General features: G+C 38.4%; 2 protein-coding genes across 5 annotated transcripts in view; one reads left to right on the top strand and one right to left on the bottom strand.

Moving 5' to 3' along the window:
* LOC111265993 (uncharacterized) overlaps positions 1–10,202 on the bottom strand; it is a 55,768-nt gene extending 45,566 nt beyond the window's left edge. Inside the window, exons 1-5 of the mRNA XM_022843098.2 lie at positions 9,808–10,202; positions 9,122–9,261; positions 4,629–5,376; positions 4,036–4,486; positions 2,781–3,659 (exon numbers count right to left, since the gene is read on the bottom strand). Coding sequence (XP_022698833.1) covers positions 2,781–3,659; positions 4,036–4,486; positions 4,629–5,376; positions 9,122–9,261; positions 9,808–9,832 — 2,243 coding nt within the window. The 5' untranslated portion in view covers positions 9,833–10,202. The remainder of the gene's footprint in view (positions 1–2,780; positions 3,660–4,035; positions 4,487–4,628; positions 5,377–9,121; positions 9,262–9,807) is intronic.
* A 138-nt stretch (positions 10,203–10,340) lies between these two features.
* LOC111266002 (transmembrane protein 107) lies at positions 10,341–24,146 on the top strand. 4 transcript variants are annotated; one of them, XR_015313272.1, is made up of 5 exons: positions 10,341–10,364; positions 10,667–10,810; positions 17,942–18,178; positions 21,826–21,941; positions 23,708–24,146. XR_015313272.1 is itself a non-coding variant. In XM_086970751.1 (3 exons), the coding sequence occupies exons 2-3, from the start codon at positions 17,953–17,955 to the stop codon at positions 23,902–23,904; spliced, it is 423 nt and encodes a 140-aa protein (XP_086826877.1). In that variant the 5' UTR covers positions 10,667–10,810; positions 17,942–17,952; the 3' UTR covers positions 23,905–24,146. The 4 variants fall into 4 exon arrangements, 2 of the variants coding, with proteins under 2 accessions (XP_086826877.1, XP_086826878.1); XR_015313273.1 differs by lacking the exon at positions 23,708–24,146 and adding an exon at positions 22,446–23,685; XM_086970751.1 differs by lacking the exons at positions 10,341–10,364; positions 21,826–21,941.
* The last annotated feature ends 221 nt before the right edge of the window (positions 24,147–24,367 follow it).

The raw sequence follows: 24,367 nt of genomic DNA, 5'->3' as shown, positions 1-24,367 counted from the left end.
GGCTAAAAAATAATAGGGAAAAACAGAGCATTATCTTTGAGTGCCAATATGTTTCTCAATGGGACAGACACAGTAAACTTGCTGCTGCTATCAAATGATATAACTCCACCATGCTGATATAAGTTGAAAACATGCCTCATATTAAATTAACGGATAAACTATTCAGTATACGTCACGTTTTTTGAGAAACTTAATTTTCATATTTCAAATGAGGGACGCGTTCACAAAGCCTAAAAATGTATTCTTGTTCGTAAAATATGGTTTCGTGAAGTCTCCTTTTTATGCGACCTATGGCAGAGATGAAGTACATAGTATTTCAAAAAAAAAATATGTCATAAAAGAAACATATGCCATGTTAGTCTTAGAGACTGATCATACACGCCGATGGTATTTAGATTTCCGTAACAGGTGCAAAAGGTAAAAACGCTAGTTTTTAATATGATAGGAAAATGGGTTTAGACTTAAGAGGTCAAATCTCCATTAATACACATAGGAGCATCAAATCCAACTTTTGACAACCAAAACTTGGTTAGCTTAAATGATTAAAATATTGGGTGTACAGCTGTTATCGCTTGATTCTCTGGAAGAGGACACACATTCGACAAACATAAATTTTAAGTCGTGTAACTGCTAGTGTACAACAGGAATAAATGCAGTACTTTTCACATGTTAGTAATTCATCTCGTTCAGAAAAATCCACATTTGTATGTACTGTGCTAGGAAGATCAATTGAAATTCTACCCCTTAAGGTTTGAATGTAAATTTACTCAAACAACAGAAAAGAAAGATTAGCACAGAGGTTTGATTTAACTGGAACAAATTGAAAATAAATTTTGTGCTAGGACATTTCTACTTACTGATGATATTTTACCGGCGGCAGAGTGTAAACATTGAAACTTACATATTATCGTGAAATAATTAGGTGTACAACAATATACATCGTTTACTTTTAGAAAAAAATTAATTGAATAGCAACTGCTAAACTTCTGTGATTTACCGACAACAAACCCTCTGCTCTTGCTACGATAAATTTGTAGTTTCGTTTTAGAAAGAACAGACTTGCTTACGTCATCAAGAACATTGAATGAACGTATGCCCGCTGCGACAAGAATCCCACCAAAATTTGTCCTTATTTATTCCGAACACCCTGTTTGTAAACGACTCGAAGCACAACTTTAGACTGTTTGTATCTCTCTCAACAATATTTAATTGTACTTCTTCAAAACTGCCGCTATAGTTTTACATATACGTTCATCTATATATAAATAAAAGCTCGTTGCAAATAGAATGTATTTGCGAGTTACAACCATAACAAAAGCCAGTGGTTCGGCATCGAAATTTGAGCATAATGCCAATTTCAGATTTCTTCGCACTGGGTAAGGCACCAAAAAATAAGCTTTCTGGGCTGCTTTTATAAGCAATGTAGGCATCGGAGATGAGTATGCAAGGCAAATACAGCAGGAGCTAACTCCAGCACAGCAGAAACGAAAATTCTTTGGTAGATAGAAAAGTATGGGCCTACGGGTCGATCGACGCAGTCGAAACGTGTAGTTCTTGTAATCTGTCCGTGTAGATGAGTTTGTTTACGAAAACATACATGAATTACTCGTGAAGTCATTAAAATCAAACTAGTACTTTCTTTAACTGTCAATTGATGTGCCTAACAATAATTAGAAGAATAAAACTAAAATCCGGCCAATATTTATGTTCCACTCAGAACATCCCTAAAACTAAAGTGCCAAGTGAAGGAGGTATAGTATAGTTTTTAAGTGCAAGAGCCCAACCTGTGAGATCCAAATTGTTTAACAGAGTACCGCTCTTTCCTACCTAAATGAAGTAGTCTCATACTAACGATGTCTCTATACTTTCAGAGCGGTTGCATAATATCTGTCAATGCGCGTGCTGAAGTCATAGTCGCCACTGACTTTTTGGCTGGTTATTGAGTTGTGGCTATCCTGTAGCACGTTTTCGCCCTTGGTCCACCTGTTTGAAATTTCTTGCTGCCAGGACTACAAAAATTGACGTACGTTTCGTGAAACAATATATCGACGCCAAGTGTTTTTGGATTTTTCCTGTATAATACTCAACCGTTGCTTAATGCGATATACGGACACTGCTTTTCATCAGTAGGCGTCCTTTATCAATTTATTTATTCAGCAATAAATGCTCACACTGAATTTCGAAGTCTATAGACTTTCCTACTGTATATACTCTTATTCAGAATTTGGCAAATATCATTAATAGAAATTTTCTATCATTTCCCTCAAAGCTGCCACAGTTAAATAAAGAAAATCCGACGATGAACCTCAATGTATCCGAAACTTAAATCCATTTCACTTTAAGGACTTGTGCAGTTAACTTTTCAGGTAGGTTTTTTTCATAAATGTAATCACGACAGGAATTGCTTTCTCTAAAGCAAAAAACGCGTGAACCAGTTGATTCAAAACTTGATGTTTAATACACTACATATGTAGGCATCTTGCAACCTTAGATAACGAATGCAAAAACGCGTTGAATGAAACAATTCGGACAACTATTGAACGGTCTAGAAAAATAAATTTTTTGCACATCTAAATCAAGAAAAGGAGGCATTAGCTGCAAAATAACTGCATAATTCAAACAAATCATAACAATTTGTAGACACGTCCAATAGGCCTCTTTCATAGCGGGATATTTTCACTTTGTGCGTACTTTCGTTTATTAAACGATGAATTTGCTACGGCTATATTATAACTATAGACTAAATCCTATTATAAATCAAATAAAATAAAGGTACTCACCCAGGAGGACCATTCATCCACGGTGGAGGTGGTCCATCAATAAAAAGTGGTGGTCCACCGAAGGGTCCATCGTCTGGGCCAGGAACACCCATGGGGCATCCGGGGCCCCCGCCACGCACACCTCTTCCACCACGCATGAAATTTGGCGGTCCCCCACGGCACCCTCGCATACCTCCTCGGTAGCCAGCTTCAAAGGGGGGTGGTCCACCAACGTCGCTACCGGGTGGTCCTCCAGGAGGACCACTTAATCCCATTGGCCCACTATGACCTATCATCGTATTGCTAGGACCGCCTGCTCTATTTCCACGCATTCCGAAGCCTCCACGCATGGCAAGACCTCCTCGATTAGATGAATTATCAGGCGCTCCCGGTGGGCCACGACCCACCATCCCACCTCTCCCCAAAGGCCCACCATGTCCGTCAGGCCCTCCCCGGCTCATAGATCCTCCACGTAAAGGAGGCCCACCTCTTGACATTAGAAACCCGCCACGCCCTCTTGCTGGTCCTTCTGCTACCGAAGATCCATCCCACGGTTTACGGCCATCGTCGTCGGCATCCTCAAATCGTGACCTTTTCAATTCACCAGCACTTGCGTCTTCGCTGGGTCTTTTATTAAGCGCACCGGTAATACCACCGCGCCCAGAAGGACCTCTGAAGCCACCTCGTTGCGAAGGGACTGCGACTGGAGCACCAACACGGCCATCTGGCCCACCCGGCATGCCAGCCATAGCCAGCATTTTCTCTTGTAAAACACCTGTGGTTTCGGATACGTTTTCTGCTCTAGGTGCCTGGTTAGTCAACGACCTCCCCAAAGGTTCTTTGTTAGCATTGCCGGAACGGTCGTCGTCTGCGTCAGAAAATCTTGATCTCCGAGGTCCACTAAAGTGAAAGGCAATCAAAAAGAAAAATGGATTTTGTACTAAAGGCATTTAACGTTTTTACCAGATTAAGGAGAGTTACTAATGTACTCAGGATTATTGGCTAAAAAACTTGCTATTGGAAATTAGAATATATTGAAGTAAAAAAAAGCTGTGTATGACTAAAGTCCCACTTATATCCAAAGAACTTAATTTAGTTTACTTCTTATGAATTTCTATGGTGCCAACTATAGTCCGTCAAAGTATGCTGTAGTGACTCGTAAAGCGAGCATTTCAGAAGATCTGAAGATTGGGGTTTAACTCTGTGCGAAATATAGAAGTAGATTCTTTGTGCAAACGTGGAATTTAACTTCGAAAAGCAAATTCGTCAGACTCACCGATCGTCTGCTCGCCTTCCGTAGCGCTCTTCGCCTTTCTCACGATCCCTGCGCCCTCGGTCACGATCTTTATCTACTCTGTCTTTGTCTTGCTCTCGACAGTCTCTATCGTCATATCTTGACCCTCGTTCTTTGTCCACCCCAAATCTTGACGGTAATCCTCCGTCAAAACGAGAGCCTCCACAATTGTCACCTCCCGCTCCTCCAATTCGTACTCCTAAACCGCTTCCTCGACCACTGTCAAACCTACTATTACCACGGTCTGCTTCACGATCAAATGGCCGTCTGTTTCCATCTCCTACTGGTCTATCGTGGTCACCGTCTCTTCCACCAAACCTTCCAGGAGACGATCGGTCCCGTCCCACTACGGAATTCTGATTGTTACCACTGTCCCTTCCCTGGGGACCACCGGGGCCCCACAGTGGACGGCTATTTGTGTTTTCCTCAGAACCTGAAGAGTAGTTTACATAAGCATCTATTTTTTTAGTTCAATTAAATTTATTTAAAGTAAATTAAATATGCACTGGTAGAACCTTCATATTACCTTTAATACTATTGAATTTGCAGTAATGTATGCATAATAATATCCTCACCTCTCTGTAGCCACGGTTGCTGCGATTGCCGCTGACCTAGTCCTGGAACGTTGAATTGTCCTGGTGGTTGCTGGTAAGCCCCCTTGTTATCTTGTGGAGGGTAAGCACTTTGCTGCTGTTGCTGCTGCTGTTGAGGTGGCGCCCACGGTCCCTGAGGTTGCTGTGTGCCTCCAGGAACCTGGGTCCATGGTGGTTGCTGTTGTTGCTGCTGATGGGGATGAGGCTGTTGATGCATACCATTAAGAGACGGTGGCGCGGGGGGCGCATGCAAAGGAGGCCATTGTGTTTGTGCGGCATGAGCAGCCTGCTGTTGTTGAATTTGAATCTGTTCCTGTTGTTTCAGTAGTTCTTTTTTGGCTAATAATTGTTGTCTCCAGCTTGTCCACTGTTGTTCGTACCGCTTAAAAGCTTCCTTATCGGGATGATTACGATTCTCATCAAGCCATTTGTTGTATGATCGCTCCCAATCATCGAATTGCTTTTGAAATGATTCAAGTGTTTCAGGGGGGACAACAGGTGTAGCTACCGTAGTCTGTGCAGACTGCTGTTGTTGCTGCTGTTGCGGGTAGGAGCTCCACGCGGTAGGAGCAGAGGGTGCAGCTGTAACGGCAGGAGTAGTTGTGGTTGTCTGTCCATATCCTCCTGTAGCAGCGGCCGCTGCAGCCGCTGCTGCTCCAACTGCTTGTTGTTGCCACTGCTGAGCGTAGTGCGCCCAAGCTTGCTGCCATGCCGCAGTTGCCGCCGGATTCTACAATCACAGTTATACGAAATTGTTAAAAAAATTTAAAAGAACATTTGTACTACTGTAGTACTACTTTGTAGAGAATGAAACCTACTAATAAAAATTGTCTAAAGAACCAAATCTCAAATCGTAATTAAAAAATGTTTATAAAAGGCTGAAAAAATCCGTAGTTTACCCAAATTAATTTAACTACAGACGAAATGCGGAGATAAATCCTTGAGTTTAGCACTAGCCGATGATAGCGTAAAAAACGAGCTATCTTATCAGCTACAAAGACTTCTTCATAATCGTCCATTAGCAAAACGTAGTATGCTACCAAACCTTTTTCTTCAATTTTCTGATTATATTTGATAATATTTCATGATCTTTTTTGTTGTATTTTCGGCATGTATTTCGCTGTTATTATTTTTAAAATAATTTACTGTGAAAGTCTCGCCAAAAATTGCACTTAGCCATGCTTAACTTGTGTGTGTTTCCTTCACAACAACAACGTCGCAACGATTTGCTCTGAAAATAAAATGCAATCTCTAGAGACTGAAATGGTGATCACGAACTAAGATGCTGTTTGTTGTTTACATGGCAAGTGCACCTAAAAGACGTGGATATTTGCCACCAGATCGCACTTTATGAATATTATGCTTTGCTTTATTTGCGTAAGTTTTGTTTATTAGCAAACCAACGACTCGTTCAACTCGGTTTTCAAATATTTCCGACCTGACTATTTTTTCATCATCTAATATTAGTTTTACCGCAATTTGCTAATTTTGCTGGCTTAATATACTTGAATCGCAAAGTTTTAGCACTACCCTCTACTACCTAACTTTTCTTTTGTTTTCGTTCAGAGAGTCAAATCGTCCTTTATTTTCGTAGTTTTTAAAAAATTACGAAAAGTACGGGTGGAGATAATAGATTTATACGCCTTTCGGCTCTTTTCCTTGAAAATGCAATTCGAATGTCAGGTTGATATATCACGTCTTTTATTTTTTCTAAATACAATAGACAGCAACAGAAGTGCTGAATTAAGGCAGTATCAAAAAATTTAACAATTTTTTGAAAATCTGGCAGGAATTGGGTTAATGTGGTGGCTAAAACACAACAACTATTCGTTTTTTACACATTTTGCTTTAGGAGCAATATTTGGAATAGAAGTTGCCGTCACGTAAAATGAAGCAAGAAACAATCGATTAGGGTATTTTAAAACAACAGCTATCTCATTGCACAAGAATTAACTGTAAGGTTTTATAATCATTTGGGACTGGAAAAAATATACTACACATGCGCCATATTGCTATTTGTCTGCGAAAACGTTTAATAGAAACACTTACGAGAAATGCATTTTGTCTGCAGTACAATTATTTTTGCTGTTCAAACCACCGTACCTTATATATATGTATATTAGGTCTAAGGTATATATTCCATTTGCTCTTTGTTTTTTAGAAAATGATTTTTTGCATGAGAAACTAATCGAAATACATTTTTTATATGGGAGAAATCAGGCTTTATTAAAAAATCACGAAAGAAAATGGTAATAAAAGGATCTTAAAAGGAAAAATATCTTTAAAACCAAGTGTGTTTTTATAAATTTTTTGAGAACTTAGAATCCCTGCATCATTCTCACTCAATCCAATCCAGAGTGATGATGTTTCTATAAACGTTAATTTAAGTGAAAACCTCTGCCTGTTCTATCTGGTCTCACTAATTACGTTAACATGCATACTGAAATCGCTGCCTAGTACTACTGTAGTCGGATCTTCCACGAGACTTGATTGGAGGTACTAAATACCTCTTAAAATTATTATTCTTTTCCTTTCTAATCAACAATATCCTTACTAGATCTTCCGTAAAAACACATCAAAAGAAGTTTGTTTTCTCTGTCACAGAGCCTCATTTCATTATGTAAAAAATGTAACCCTTTTCTTAACAGAAACAGGCTTAGAACGTCAAAAATCAAAGACTTCACACTAATGTGACTTTCAGGAAATAGTTATGGGATTTCTGGTATCGTCAGCCACTCGTCACGTGAAAATTTTTTATAGTTTTATCGTTAATCGTCTGATAAATTTTTATTACTACGGTAAAGCTCCTTTGATGCTCTCTCCAATTAAGATAAGCAGCTCTGGTGCTCATTTAACCAAATGTCGTCTCCACCAAACAGCTACCACAATCTCTTTAAAGTCGAAGTCCTGTAAGTATAAATAATTGTTCCCTTACATCACGCTTTAGTTAGCTTACGAACTGATTGCGGATAATACTTTAGTAGCCTTAATTTTGGCAAATAGGATTGATATATATTCCTATATTGAAATTTAAAAAGGATCAAATGTCCGCTTTGTTTTCCATTGTGAAAGCCGTACCATCTCATTTTCAATTTTTTAATATCTTGCCGTTTTCTGCTACACATATTTTGAAGTACAGATCTTTAAAGCGCATCACAATATTTTCTGAAATGTTGTATTTAGAATGTGCCCCGCGGCAGGATTTTAAATCTTTTACAAAAATGATTTTCACTCGTAGAAATGTTGGTCATTATTGACATTATGCTCAAAGTAACCTGGAACTTACTTTCGTTCCGAATGGAAGAGCTGTGTTTACAAATTTACAAATGTTATCCCAGAGTTTCAAGCAATGGAAGCGCATCAACAAAGTTAGGTAGTCAAATTATACCAAATGTGTATTATTACCTTTCACAAATAATCTAAAGAAAATGGTTAGAATTGGAAAAAAAAGCATTTGGTATTCAAAAAGAAAAATGGTAGCGCATTCGCTCAAACTGAGCCAACGCATAAATCTAACAGGATGGCTTATGAAGGAAACAATGAAGTCCATTTCCATCCAACATTTATACATAAATGTTGATAAAGATGATCCAATACCACACTCTAGATGCAGTCAGTTGTACACAAACATTTTTCTACACAGCATCCTACTTAACATTAGGGTAAATATTATAGGCGGTTACTGAAGCAATAACGCGATTTCACCTCGTTAAAAGCATCTATACTGAATCCAGTTTGCGTCTCAACCTTCTCTTTTCAAGAATGGTTACCATTAACCCTTTTCGTTTTACTAACAAGTATAAATACCATGAATGATCGACCGAACAGCTTTTAGTGAAAACCGGAAAATATGTGCACCGGACACCAATTCTATAAAATGCTAAGAGCTTTTTGACAACCTTCTTAATTTAAATAATTGGACTAAACTATGTAATCATACATTCGTATGTGCTTGAGCACATAGTCCAAATTATTTAATTTAAGAAGGATATTAAAGGATTCTTAGCATTTTTTAGAAATGATGTCCAGTACACTTTTCCTCGAAGCTATATATACATATACATATTTTGGAAACTTTGTTTGCAGATCTTTTATGTTCAAGATTCCAGAAATTATAAGTTAGGTGGCTTATGTAAACTTTCATCCTTATCTATTAACTATAAGCACAATACGCAGATATTCCAAACCTCAATGATTCAAAATGTAGAATAATTTTTTTCCATACTGCCTTACCTGCTTCTTTAGTTGTCTAACGGGTATTTTCAAAATTACGTTAATGGAAATCGATTACGGATACTAAGCAACACACTTGCCGTCATATGTTGATACATAATTTGTACTCTTTTTTGACTCGAGGGATTGACAAAGTTCGAGAGCAAAATGTTTGAAATATACGAAATTTAAGGAGCCTCGAAACAAGATTAAACAATATCCCAGAAGCAGTACAGTAAATTTGGCGCGTTCACCCTACTTACTGATGCATCTGGTGTGGCTGTGGGTTGTTGAGATGCATTTGGAGGCGGTTGATTTGGCCACTGGGTTGCTTGTTGCTGTTGTTGCAGTGGCCATTGCGTTTGCTGGGCGTAGGCGGGCTGTGCAGTGGGCGCAGCCGCACCTTGAATGTCAATACAAGCAAAAGGAATCTTAGACGTTATTCCCATAACCGATTTAATAAATCATAAAGTACCACGCAAACCACTAGTCATCTCTTTTTACGCAATCGTAAAGTTGAATTTTAGTAAAAAAAAGCGTGTATATGACCAGTTACAACAGGTTAAAATTTACGTTAAAAAATTAGATGTCGTGATACTGATCAAGTAAGCTCATAAGGAAGGCGCATTTCTATTTAATTGGAACGGTGAGACAAAGAGCGGGGTCATTTAGTTGTTAAGTCAAGCACTGCTACGCCACCCATATATAACATGTGTCAACTAAGAAAATGTCTATTTTGATTGATGCTTTGGACATAATCGCGCTCATGATATGACTAGGATCAGCCTCATCTCTGAAAAAATATATCAGAGATGCACCTCTGAATGCAAGAACTTAAGAACTTTTGGATGATCATGGTGTGAAAGTTGCAATGAAAACATACTTCCCGCGCATAACACTCAAATGTCATCCCGTACACCTTAGATCAAAAAAATCTCATGAACCCTACCTGCAGCTGGGTATCCTGAGTACATAACTGTGGTTGCGGAAATTGGCAATGTAGCGAGTAGTAACAGTTACCACCGTTCTGTTAGTGATCAAAATTTGCACCTTCAGCGGGGAATCAGTACGACTAGTGTTCAAAAAAGCCAATACACTCGTGACTGTACTCAACACTCAGAGAATTGAAAAATGCTTTACGACGGCAACGGTTTTCGCATTACCGCAGGCCTTACGCGACCGCGGTGTTCCCAACCAAGCGCGCGGCGCGATAGGCCGACGCCGGTACTGAAACAAATTACAAGTAGCGTGTGCTACCCGTAGAACTCAGGCAAAATCTTACGGTCGCCGGCCACAACACCAACTCAGCACGACTCGCTACTACACAGCCACCACAACACACGACCATGTTATTCCGCCGACGGTCGTAGACAAACACCGCGTCCTTTCAAAATGCCGGCCTATTTTCACTTGGAGGCCTTTAACAGACCGGCGGCAATATTTGAAGCGTTCAATAAGATAGTATTCAGGGAAATTTACACCTAGTGAAACGTTACCTGCGACTCTGTTAGTATTTAAAACTTAAAACATTCCAAAAAATGAAAGTTCTTATTTCTACGGTTCATGTGACGCTTTAGTAATGGGTGACACATTCGAAATATCAAAACATGGAAGAATATTTAATTACAGTAAAATTATATTGCTTTCGTTCTGACGAGAATAAATGAAAGTAAGAGAATACATATATGTGAATGTTATTCAGGTTAACATAAGAGAATGGTAACAAAAGGAAATATCTAAGATGATTTTTGCAGAATAATAGGAGAAAGAAAATGACGGCACTCATTGTTTACATTAAACTCATTCAGGTAACCAAGCAACAGCAGTGAATTAAGTGTTAAATATATAATGAAAGGCCACATTTGCGTGAGATTCTCACGAAATACGTGCGTGGCTAGAAGAACATCTTATTTCATTAATATATCAAAGAATATCGTAAAACACCCTGTAAGGTAAGTGCTGAGTAAGTTGTACCGACAATCAAATTGCATTGAATAACAGTTTTAAATATCGATATTATCCTCAGTTTTAGTTTTACTGTCACAGTTAAATTTGCACAGTCATGTAACAAATTAGACATCTTAATTTTAATAATCAACAACATGCGTTAGATGATAACATATCAGTAGCACTTAGGACAGTAGGGCTGACTTATTCAACACATCTGTGGTATTTATTCTAGGCCCAGAATCTTACGTGTAGAGTATTTTAAACCGATAACCATTATTTTAAGAAAAATAGGGCTAGGCAAAGAAGTACTTCTCACAATGAATGCCGTTTTATCGCTACATAGAAGCTTATAAGAGTAACACCTTTTCCTTTTCTATAGACAGCATTTACTCAAGCAAAATGGTTAGAAACCTGGAAAAATACAAGTGTAAAAAAGGCTATCTTCTCATTTGGTATTCATATTCAACGAGTCAAATTAAAAAATGTATATAATATTGTAAATAGGGAACGCTTGAAACATGTTACTTTGCTTGTTCTGGAACTTAGTTACTCATAAATCTCTAATGGCTCAAAGCATACAGAAATAAGATACTACTCTATCATTTGACATCAATTAAAGGTTTTTCAAATATTTTGGACTTCTTGTAAGCTACTTTCAGGATCAAAAATAGACAAAGATCAAAGAAGTAGGTAAATATAGGGCAGTAATAGCTTAGTAAGTAAATCAGGACAAAATATCTGGGCGTTATACTTAGAAGCAGACTGACGGAGTAGCCTCGTTTTCGAATTACTTGTGTCAATAAGAAGAGATTCCTAGTATTTAATAAACTAATTACTTGACCCTTTGATTGACATATATTAGTTATTTTACCATTTTTGTACTTCTTTACCTTATTCAATTTAAGCTACACAAGAGGAGCATGTCTTAGCGCCTTTAAAACCTAATTTAAATAATTTAACACAATTCAAACTGTTTAATTTAGTTCCAGCTGTCCATCCAAAGCTCCTCTGTTATTTTCTTGGCAATACGCGGCATCAAAGTTGATCCCTCAACATTCAGCTTCAATATTTCAAAATGTTTTCCAATCTTTCTCGTAATCTAATGGTAAATGCTCGGTGGACAGATATTTTTTGTACAGTACTACTACTGCCAACGAATTACAAAAGCCAATCCAAAGATGAGTCTAAATAAGACAGGATTTTCCAATGATTAAATTCGTTATAATTTTACATCACTTAATGGACAGCGAACTTTGTGACTGGACAAAGAACAAGACTTAATAATTTAACAATAACAACCAGGGAAGGCCTAGATTAAATTATTGATGAAGATTTCTAGTTGAATACTTGGTCAAGTTGAATAGGTATTTCTTTGACTGGTCTCGACGAGGTTCTATTGCGATTTAGTTTAACATTAGACTCGTTTTGCATAACGTATGATTTTTTATACGGTGATTGCAGTCTCCTGCATAACTAAGTTGCATAGTGGACGCGTTGACACGAAAACGAAAGTGATAAAAGTCATATGTGCTGGCCTGCACCCTTTCTCCTTGTGTTGTGAAAGCAAATTTCCTTCAAACGATTAACGACATTATACTTACAAATTTTGGTGAAGGAACACTGATGTTTTTTATCGACTTTCCATTTGAAGGTTACGTAGCTGATGTGTTTCCTGGTGTGAGAAGGGCTTCGTGTCTGCCTCTGTGGGATGTTACAGTTTTAAGTAGTACATTCTTATTGCTTTATTTCTTTGCTTTGGCAGTCAGTAAAGCTGATTCAGTACTGTCCGACGTGCGTTACCTAACTCCTATTTCTGGATCTCTAGAGACCTCACTGAGCCATCATCATGAATCATCATTCGTATTCGGTCTTAATAAGACGTTATGGCTGCTGACTGACACTGCTTTCTTATGAGAAACTGATTCGAATGAGGCAAGCTTGTTGAGTTTAGATGCATGACGTTCAATCTAACGGCTTTCAGTAATCCGTTAAGGTCTTTAGATGATTTTACAGGCTCCTTTGTGCTGGCTTCAGCCCATGTGTTAAATTACTTTAAATGGAGGGCTAAAAGTATTTGTTTTGCTTCCTTTCTCATTCCAGGCTCAAAAAAATTGTTTGTTGGTTTTTCGGTGCTTGGTGAGCAGTATGCTCAAATGTAGTGTAGTATTTTTTGTCTTCGACCACCCATTGTTTTTATGTGCAGTTATTTTCTCTAATAAATCGAGTTTTGTGAGGCACGCGATGCAAAGATTGGGCTCCCACTAATTTCTTCCCATATTTTATTAATCTCAGCATATGACTGTTTAGGATAAGGAAGAGGATCAGATTATAGCACATTTTAAGTTGTCAATATTTGTAGAATTATTGTCTAGATACCAGACAGTAATGGTACGCTTATGGGCATTTACCAAGGCAATATGGGGCTTGACCGGCGTCTAGGCGTACTAGGTTCGTAGTGCCCTCTGTCTCTGGTTCTGTGCCCGTATCTCTTAATATACTATCTCTGCTCCAGGAGGGACCCCTTTTTTCTTCAGCATAAAGAGAGCTCCGCTCGCTCAGTAGGAGATTACTCTCTTGTTGTACTTACCCGCTTTTGTTGCAACTTCTTGAGAGTGTTCTTTATAGCCCTTTCGCAGATAAGAACCTAATTGTGATATATTTTCCGCCGCTTTTCAACTTCGGTATCGGATTTACGGATAAAATGGTTCGGAATACACTAGTTATCAGGAGAGCAAACACCTTAGAGCTCTCCTTAGGTGTCGTTTATTTCTCTTCTATTTTAGATACTTTAGCCAGAATAGGGTGGAGGAGAAGGTGATAGGATCTGTTACTCTGGAAAGTCGTTTTCTCTTTGTTATTTAAACCGTGACTGTCGTCGTTAGTCTGCTGAGGTTTTGCGCAGCCAAGACCACCTTCTTCATCGTTTGCTTAGCATGTGGATTCTCAGTTTCAAAACACTCCTTTGGATAAAATGCCCTTCCCGGTTGCTGAAAAGGTTCATGCAGCTTTTCTTCAAGTAGTATGGCTACTGTCTTCTCAAGTGCTAGTTCAAATCGGTATCTGGTTATACAAACTAACACTGTATACAAAGTTGTGGGTCTTGTACTACAGCTCCTTTCTGGTCCTGGCAGTAATCCAATGCTAAGTTGCCTGTATAGACTACTAACCTTACTCCTTTTGGCCTGGAATCTTGCTCGTAGACGAGTTCCGCAATTATGGTAATAAGATGGAGCCCTAAGCACATCTGCCATTACATTGTATTTAGTGCCACCTTTTGCTTGAGTTTCACACACCAGGAGGTTAAAGAGATAGTGATAATGCATTGGAAATGTGGCGATATCCCTTTGCCTCCAGCATGTGGTCAGCGATCATCGCTTTTAAATTTGTTCTTCGGAATGCTCTGACGAAGTAAATATTCCTTTTGTTCTTTATATCTTTGTAGTTGCCAGAGCCATACAAGAAAAGCGATCGCGAAGAGAAATATGACTGGGTGGGTTGGAATATCGAAATGTGCAGTTACCAATGTAGCTTAGCAGGCAAAGAGTAACGTGCTTCTACTACCAAGAAAAAAGAAAACAAAGATTGAAGACTGTGCACAATGCAGCGAGGAGACAGGAATGTTCTGAACGCGCCATAAGGAGATCGGTTTGTAACGGTTTTTCAACTGCAACTTTAAAGAACGGCAAAGCGCGGAGACACTGTATCTGTAATGACCCTCTGACGTCTTATCGAAAGACTTAGCTCTTGTAAATTAACTAAAAACACTTGGCAAAACCGTGCACAGAAATATGCGCGTTTCAAATGGACTAAATAATTCCTATTTTCAACTTGGACAATTGAGGACTTGGAAGAGGTACGTTTTTCAGATGAATAGCATTTTGAGATTTTGAATGGTAACGTTCAACCCGCCTATAGGCGTTCTGGCGAAACATTCCCCAGACCCTGTGGAATTCAACAGGACGGACATAAGAGAAACGTAATAGTATGGGCCGCGATTTTGATCCACCGTGCAGGAACCTTACATTTCGTCAATTGAGTGATGAAAAATGGCAATACAATTAGGTAAATTAGACGAAATACTCCTCCAAGTATGATAATCGTTGCTGGATGAAAACTATGTGGTCATGCATAGCAAGTCACTATGTCATATGGTAAAATGTGTCTTAAAAATGTTTATCGCTAATGACTTTGAGATTATGCTACGACTTGGCAATTTTCTCAACTTGAATTCGATGGAATACATGTGTCAATACATTAAAAAGCGAGCCAGGGCCGGACAACAGATCACGGATATTTCGTAACCCTAGAACGCAGTGCTACAAACGTGAGCTACATGCCTGAGAGATGGCGCGAAAACGCCGTCAAAGCATGCCAAACCGAGTTGGAGCAGTGACTGTAGCCAGGGATTAAAGGACTAAATACGAGCTTCAATAAGTTCCCTCCTTTCTCCAGAGTTTAAAAGTGCTTCTCCCACGACAGTGTCTCCACATGTGCTATCGTTAGAAAACAGAGGAAGAAAAATTCTACATAAAGAAAATAACGCGCATAAATATCAAATTCGGTTGCGTAACTGTTTTTGATCAAAGTCGGCAATGTTTTTTTCACGTAGCCTTATTTGATTGGTCAAGAACTTCAGAGCTCTTCAGTAAACAAGCCTATGTAAATCTTGAATTAATAGTCTTAATACGTCCGAAAATATTGACTCTAGTGGTGGGATGTAAGTGAATTGGATAGACCCCTTAGTGAAGTACATAAATCAACTCAAACTTTGATCAACGTCTAATAAGCATTGCGGTTGGTCAAATTGGTTTTTCATATTAACTTTGTTTCTGTAACGTCAGAGGAGGGTTGAAAATTTTATATTTTTTGACAATAATTAATTATCTATTACAATGATGACGCACATATGCTGACACAAATGCGATTTCTTTATGCCATGGAGGCTGCATAGCGTAACTAGTCATATAAATAATGCTACGGAAGTATCTATTGTGTAGCATAGTACTAATAAATGTCGTGACACTCGACCGCGATATGTGTCCCAACATACGATCTAAACTGTCCGCGCCTTCAACCTATTCTTGCTTGACAATGTTAATCTTCTAGGCATGCAGTGATAGTCGATTGGCTGCGATTAATGTACGTGCGTACGCGCCTTAACATCTGTTGCAACTGATCCCCTCTTCAATAGCAGATACCCGCGTATGCGAGTGGACGTAAAAATAAATCTGTATGGCCGTCTAGGCTTTAGACTTCAGCAACCCTTGCACTAAGCCACCTTCTTCCTGAGCAGTATACGGAAGTGATATAGTATTTGCTGCATAGTTTTTGAAATGTTTGCATGTATGTTCATCTTCTAAAAGTGACAGAATATGGTCGCTGCTTCAGACAGCGTTTGCGTGATCCAAAACAGCGCTGTTTCCTCTGATTCTAAAGAGGAACTCGTTGACGACTATGTGAGCGGAAATATCTGCTGTTTCCGTGAAGTCTAATAATGATGACTGTAGACGGGGACACTTTCACTCCATTCTCCTGACCTTGGCTATTTAAAAGCCTTTCAACTACCTGTATCAGAAATGACTCTGCACGTTATAGGGGACAAGGATTCTTAACCTACTGCACGCGCTAACCGACTCTGGTGACTGTTCGGTTTTAGTGTGTGACTGGGCTAGTTGGGCTCACTCCATAGTAACGTGCAAGCCGTATAAAAGCTACGAATTCCAACCACAATATTGCAACATGGGGATTTACGAAGTTATCACGCTAAAACAATTTTCTGGGGGTTTAAATGCTCGAACTTACAAGTCAGCCCGGCGCACTCCAACAGCAATTGTGTCCCCTGCGTCAAAGCGTATAGATTTTTGCGTGCGTAGAAATCTCCCACGAAATAATAGCGAAATAAGTGAACTAGCGCCTCCCGAATAGACAAGCTTTGATAAGGGCAAGGGCTATAATAAGTTCTCGTTTCGTTTAGGTACATTGCTGAAAGTAGGAACATGCGTTAAACGTGCTAGCCTTACATTATGAAAAAACTTCAAAGGTCCATGGGCGTGAAGTTAGGTATATGTTAAACTAATAGGCTTGTCGGAATAAACAAATATACAAAGGGCTAATCTAACTGTAGGAGTGGAACAATGATGAAACGGATGTAGATAAATAAGCGTAATTAGTAAGCTGGATCTTGCAATTAATGTGTGCAGAAACCTCCTTCCGGCATCACCACCGCCTGCTTAGTGTCGAGAATGTGTGACCCTTTTATTGTCATCTAGGTCCCAAAATTCCACTACAACCCTGCTTGAGTTAGTCGTTGCAATCTATTTATTCTTTAATGAAAGCGCATTTACCTATTGGTTGAATCCGGGGTCTTATGCTTTATCAACGGCCGCTATTCGTAGCCGTATCCACATCATACTAATGTATCTAGACCATCTGTATCCATTAAATATTGTAGAAAAAGGTTTTCTTATACCTTTTTTATTTGGAAAAAAAAATTCTAGAGAGATTTTTTGCTTAGTCTACCCTATTAAGTATATTAAGTGATCTAGTTTGTAAATTAAGTATGCACCGAGTATCTAGTTAACATTTAGTCTAGTCTATGTTATATAAATATTTTTCTGAGAGGCAGTAACGTGCTATTGTGCACCTTAATAGCAACGTGTACAACTACACAAGCAGTGAGGTTTCTGCCATTTAACTTTGGATCGTCAGCCCTTGGAATTGACTCTGTGGTACTCGCAGCAACTCTTTCCCGTTAAATCGGTTCTGCCACTTAATCTATTGTAATAAAAACAGCCAGGAGGCCAATATTCTCATTTACTGCTTTGGTTATTTGCAGCAAACAACGACTTAGTCTTCCATTAAAAACGAACAATGCTCCTTAATTAGGGTGACCATCCTAATACTTTATACTATAACTTAATAGAATCATTAGCAAAAATACGGAGAGTAAATTTAGTTTACCTGTTGTTAAACTTCGTCGTAACTATTTTTCTGACGTATCCTTTAAAGTCATCTCAATCTAGCCTACTAGAAGAACTAATCTAAGAGCCCAACACTGCCGACGTGGCCATGCCCTATTACAATCAGATATGATAATCTTACGATGGTTGTTGTCATTCCTTTTTTCATTCTAGGCTGTCATAAAATGACTGTCCATAGCGGCTTTGAGATTCCTCGGTTTGTGGCGCTTCTTGGACATTTTGCACTTCTTCTCATTCTCTTGTGGGACGTTGAGGCAGTGGCACGTTCCTCAGTATCATGGTCAAAGCGCGATGACCACCATCTTCTTGAACTCGCTCAAAATAGCATAACCGGTGCTCTTGCTATGGCCTTAACTCTGGTAACTGTCGAGCTGACATGTTTTATGATCGGTAAGTCTAAGCAAATAGTAAAATAAAGCAGTATGCAGTGTTTCACCGTATCGGCGTTAATTTCATTCGAGGCTAAGATTCGTCGATAGCGCATGAGCAATTATTGGAATGTTTTTATTCAGACTTGAGATAACACGCTTAGAAGATGGGTGACCTTTCTGCAAACATTTGCTACATTTTATAATTTTATTACAAGAAAGGTACAAATGCTACCAGGCCCATAACAAGTTTGTGCTACGGTCGAGATACGTCACCAAAAGAAACGGTCTAAAAATTGTTCTTTCGCTTTCGTCTGCAGAATTTTAATGTGAAAGTTGCAATTAGAGAAAAAAGTTGATAAAACTATTGCGAAAGCTGAGCAAGATCGACATGCGAGTAGCTATGATATCCCTAACTAAGTATACATCCACCACCTAACAGTTTAAAAGCATTTGAAAAAAGTTTACTATAAAAAACGTTGATGTTTGAATACCATATGAACCGACGCACGATAGTTTATTTAAGATCGTATGTCCGTTTGCAAAGCTCTATAGAAATATAATGAAACCAAGCCATCTCTAAAGCAATTGGTCACGGGTAATGAAAAGTGGATCACATACAACAATAATGTGGAAATAAAAAAACATGTGCTTCACAACTTGTGGTAAAGCCAAGCTGGAGCCAAATACGTAATGTATGTGCTTGCTGGGATTGGGAATACGTACGGTAGGAATCATGTATTATGAGTTGCTGCGGCTTGACAAAACAGTCGTCGGACCTCAACTGTAAACAGCTAGTAAGATAATAACAAGCCATTCGAAAAATAGACTGGAGCTAGGGAACAGGGAAGGCGTCCTGTTCCGTCATCAGAATGGTAGACCACATGCTGCTTTAGCTTTCTAGCAAAGACAAAGAAAGCTTGAATAATAAATTTCAATGCATGTGGTGTATAGATCAGATATTGCACTACCTAAATATTGCCTGTTTCGGTCTTCACATAACTCCTTCGACAGTATTAATTCAGTTTCAAAAAAGGGGCGCAAAAATCACTCGTCACAATCCTTTGCCAAGGAACCAAAGAAGTTATGCAGTATTAAAAAATGTCAGAGAATCATCGATTGGAATGGTGCATGTTTAGATTAGTAATATCATTTTAAAATATGGAAAATATTTACTTTGGCAAACGGTCAATATTTTTTTGTCAACCCAATATATATGCGCAAGCTGAAGCAGTTGGAGAGTCTTTATTTCACGCCGTTGAAGTTGCTGGAGATACGCAAATTATTGTAGTAAAGAGCGGATTTAATTTGCAGCACATCTGTTACATAGACACCATATAACCACTTTTATACTCCTATTATACAATGTTAAAAGGCTATAACATTAGTATATGTTTTGATAAAATAGCCATGACAATGACACCGTGGCCATTCAAATGGTTTTGTTGATCAATATGAGAATATCTTGTTTTGTGCCTATAATACAGTATGATAGGAATATAAAATATAGTAGGGTGCGCAAATAGAGCTGCTTTGTTGCACTAATCTGCATATCTTTTCCTACATTAATGTGTCAAGATGTGAGAAGAAAACTTCGTAACTGTCAGGGCACTCATAAAGTATGCGGTATCGTTTGGTTCAATACGCGAAGATATATTTCGCCAGTTGCAGGAGCCGTTATCACTTTTGAGGCCAGCAAGCGGATCAAGCCGACCAATTGAACAATCTAATAAACACAACTAGTTCAAAGTACAGTCGTTTGAGTAGTTTCCACGAGGAATGGCATCACGTCCCGAAGTATTTTTCAAGAGTATTATCCTCTATAAGCGATTTTTTCTATATCTTGTCGGGCTCTCTTTTCGGGTATGGGGATTTTCCTGAACACGTGAAAGAGATTTGAACGGCGCCGAGCTTCTATTCACCTTATAGCCCAGGGCCTCACAAAATAGAACCCGGGCACGGTTCGAAACGAAACAAGAGACATGGCGCCATTCTATCAAGTCGCATTATTAGCCAGCATTGTCTTTGAAGATTCTCGTATATTGGCAAGCAGGCGAATTGGAGTCACTAAAACACATTGTATGTTAGGAATGTAACAGAGATAGCGTGGCCATTTTTGCAGCGCTGACCAAGATTAATGGATGTATTTCAAAGCCTGAAACCAATCCTTGAAATTTTGATAAAACCCTGCATACGAAATAGTTTTTTTGGCACATGAGGTTCCAGTACTCATTTTATTGTTAAAGTTAAATAACTTTCTTTACTAAATTTAAAAAAATATAACATACTGTGTGTGATGCGACGCTTCTCACATTGTGTGGCACATTGAAGGCGGAGATATCTTCGGAGACCAGAGTTCAAGGTTAAGAGCCTGAAAAATGCTTAGTATGAAACAATGAAGCAGGCTGCACTCATAGACGGTTATAGCGCAACATTTATTCGATGTCATCGAATATATTAGCAGAATCCTTGTAGTCAATTTTTGTAGCTGCTTTTTATTTTTTAAGGATCATTAACCATAACACACAGTTGATATTGATCAATAAAAAACAACACACGTTTCTATAGATACAAAGTATTTCTAGCCGACGAACGCTACCTCGGTGGAGCGAAATAATAAAGATCCTCCTAATAAAAAATAACAAAACATGTGATATCACCAGATGCCTAGATGACACATTGGTTATTTGTTGAATCCTGTCAAAAGATTCAAGATATTCGATGGTCTGGCGGTTGACGCCGATCGCGTGGCATCGGTTACAAAGGTTTCCAAAAAAGCGGACGGGTGGTACTTGATACTGAGGACCCTATACTTAGCTGTTCAACTGCAGCACTCGTTCCTCATTGCGTTCATCCCCTATAGTCAGTATTGGACTTCATTCTGACAAGTCGACTTCCTTCGAGATAAGCGTCTACAAAGATTTAGCCAGAAACAATTCCACGAGTCCCCTTCATCGGCCTCAAAGTTATATTGTAAATATCTAATCGCCTGCTTGATTTCTCGAAAAGGCTAATGCTTGTTCTTTACCCATTGCTTAGGCTTCCTTTCGCTGAACTTGACAGTTTGAACCAAAGTCTCTTCGAGGTAGAAGAGTCTTTAGTTAGAGCAGTAGGTACGCCAATTATTACAATATAGAATAGATTTAAACGTGCAAATTTCTAAAGGGCGCATCTTAAAACCATCTCAATAATCCAAAAATTAAAATAATATTATGCTACAGGCATATTACAAGGTATAATGTTACAGGGTGTGCGTTGACTAGCGTTGATACATCTTATACAACCATTTGCCATTTTCTTATTGCATATCTTGAATATGCTATATGCAAGTTTTTGTAGCCAAGTATTTATCACCAATCCGAATATTTATAAAAAGAAAAAATTGTACTGTTCTGATATTAGTCGATATCATTTATCTTGTCACTAGCATTTAATTTACCAAAGTAGTCATTATTGTCGCTATTGCATTCTAGAAACGTTATAGTATTGAGAAATATTATGAGAGTTGTAGAAAATATATTAGGATACCTTGGTTGCAAATCATTCCTTATGGCAATAATTTGAGTGCCTTCCATTATTTTAACGGTGAAAATGAAAAAATATCTAAATGTGTATGTTTCTTTGTTTGTGAACATGTCTGTCGCCCACACACATCGTTTACCTATGCAGAGTCTTCTAACATGTCGCGACTGCCAACCGTTTGAGACAGCTGTTACGTGCATTAGCCCTTTTGCTGCAAGCCTTTGGTTTTTCTACAAGGGATCATGGCAGTTTTTTGCTCATCGGTACTCGTTGGTTTTGTATTTATGTGCTCATTAATCTTTTGGCTTTTTGTCTAGCTGTACTCATTAACAGGTTTCGTGTATGCAGCAGAATCCATAGTCCTGCGGCACTGAAAATCAGGAAATGTCCATGAGAAATTGGAAATCTCTGCCTAAAAATAAAAAAAATAAATAACTAAATAAAAAAAATAAAGAAAAAAATTGAAGCAACCTTGAATTGCGTGAGGGCTCTTAGTCGAATGAGTAAGCTTCCATTTGTGTACCGTTTGTCATTTATAATATATTAAATCTCCGACCTTGGTCGGCGGGAGTAAAGGCTTGACGTTCTTCTGGACGTGGTGTAAGCGTAAAATCACATTCTCAGTCTATTCCGTAATCGCACCAACCTTTTTGATGATATGCACACAGTCTGTATTTACTTGTGTTTACCTAATAAGATGTATTCCCATAGCGAAAACGCTTCAGTTATTTTAAAAGTGCTGTCTTCACTGCGGGTGCTACATTCAGATATCAGAGGAACGTTACAACGGCATAGTGCAATCCATGGGCAAGACAAAAGTTGTGTCAATTGGTGTCTTGTAAACGAGAACAAAGGAACAGCCCGGCAATGACATCCAGTGCGCAAAATCCTACAGATGACAGGAAAAAAATATAGAAACGAACCAAAATTTGTAGTCTAAACATGTATGTAATTAATAATGAAGAATCAGGGCAACAATGAATTGCTGGAACACTACTGATATACTATGAATCCAAGTATGATCCAGGTATTTCCACTGATCGAACTATTACTGAACAAATTTCTAACTTAAACGACTCTTTTTCGATTACGCAGCTCAACTATTGACCGTGCAACATAATTGATGCAAAGTAAATCAGAAACATTACATATGACTACTTTACTGCGTGTAAACGTGCGCGCAAAGCACTTGAACACCGCTCCGACACAGCTTCTAAACCAAGAAGCATCCCTTAATGCGCTAAATTACAAAATTAGAAATTGGGTGTTCTAATGCACTGTCAGATTTGTTGTTTTTAAATGTATCCTGAATTTACATTTTATACTTTTAAATTTTATATAAGCACATATACACTTTCACACAAAAAGCCACAAATACAGTTTCCTTATTCTCATTGAGAGACTAGTAATAGGCACTCTTTAACTATGTCAAACTTCGTCATCCTGTTGCTGGCCAAAGTAGCCGCCGGCCTTGAATTCTGGATGCCGATATTATGCCAATGTTTCTTGTCTGGGAAATAATAATTCTATCCACAAAATATGCAAACTATGACCGTTAATTTAAAACGCTGGTAATCTTTATTCCAAAATGTAAAAAAATATTAAAATAAAAAAGAAACTTTACGATTTGCGTGGCTAATGTGCTTTTCCTTGAGTGCCCTGCGGTAGTAATTCATTACCGTAAAGCATAAAGCTCTCCTCCGATTCAAACGTCAGCGTTTAAGAAGTGGTTACAAGAAGACTTATAAAGAGTAAGAGTGCAAAAGGGTAACAACGAACAGTACTTTCTGATGTGATTATGCTGCCCTATGGAAATTTGTTGAAGTTGCGGTTAACAAAGTAGATGACGTCAAAGGTAAATATATGACAACTTAAACATGGGGACAAGGGGGCACAGCAGGCTCGTTTTCTAAATGAATCCTTCCGTAGCGTCTAAGCAAGACTACTATAAAAGGAACAAACGTTTGCTTTGAATATTTTTAAATTCAAAAAGGTGTAACTACATACGCTTTTTTTTTTTTTATTACAGGAGCATCTCTGTTTTTTCCCCGGCAAAGTCTCTTCTCGGCTGCGATTCACACTTTTTCTTTCCTTTGTCTTGGACACTTCATGGCGGACAGTTTTCACCTAACCTACTACTGGGTGCTGCTGGTGATTACAGCTGTGCCCTGTTTAATTGAGATAGCTATTCTCTTCGAAGCACTTGTACTTGACAAACCATTGTAAAATACATACTCTATATGTAGAATTCTTACTTAGCATGTCTTGATTGTGTTTGCTTTTTCATCAAAGTATTTTCGTCTAAAAATATGTTTGAACAAATAACAGATTATAGATTGATTTCCATTGGAATAGTTTTTGGTTAGACCATATTGTTTGTATTATATAATGATCTTAGGATAATCAAAATTTTCATATGGGGGCGCTAGCTATCATGTATTATTTGACAATAAACTTATCAGCGGAAATTCATTTTCTTTATTTTTTCTTAAGAAAAAAATTAGAACATATTATGGTATGAATGAATATAAAGCAACCGAAAACTCGATTGTGGCATAAATGTCGGTACCTTCCTCATTTTACTTATTATTTCCTACTTAATATTAAGTTATTAAGGTGGAAGTACCTGTGTGCCAAAAAAAATATCGAAGCAGCTCAGGATATTTCTGCCATGTACAGTGAGGACCCT

This window comes from Varroa jacobsoni, unplaced genomic scaffold (assembly GCF_002532875.2).
Source record: "Varroa jacobsoni isolate VJ856 unplaced genomic scaffold, vjacob_1.0 scaffold_1039, whole genome shotgun sequence".
NCBI lineage: Eukaryota > Metazoa > Arthropoda > Arachnida > Mesostigmata > Varroidae > Varroa > Varroa jacobsoni.
The sequence above is the reverse complement of the archived record's forward strand: the minus strand, read 5'-3'. Positions and strand labels throughout refer to the sequence as shown.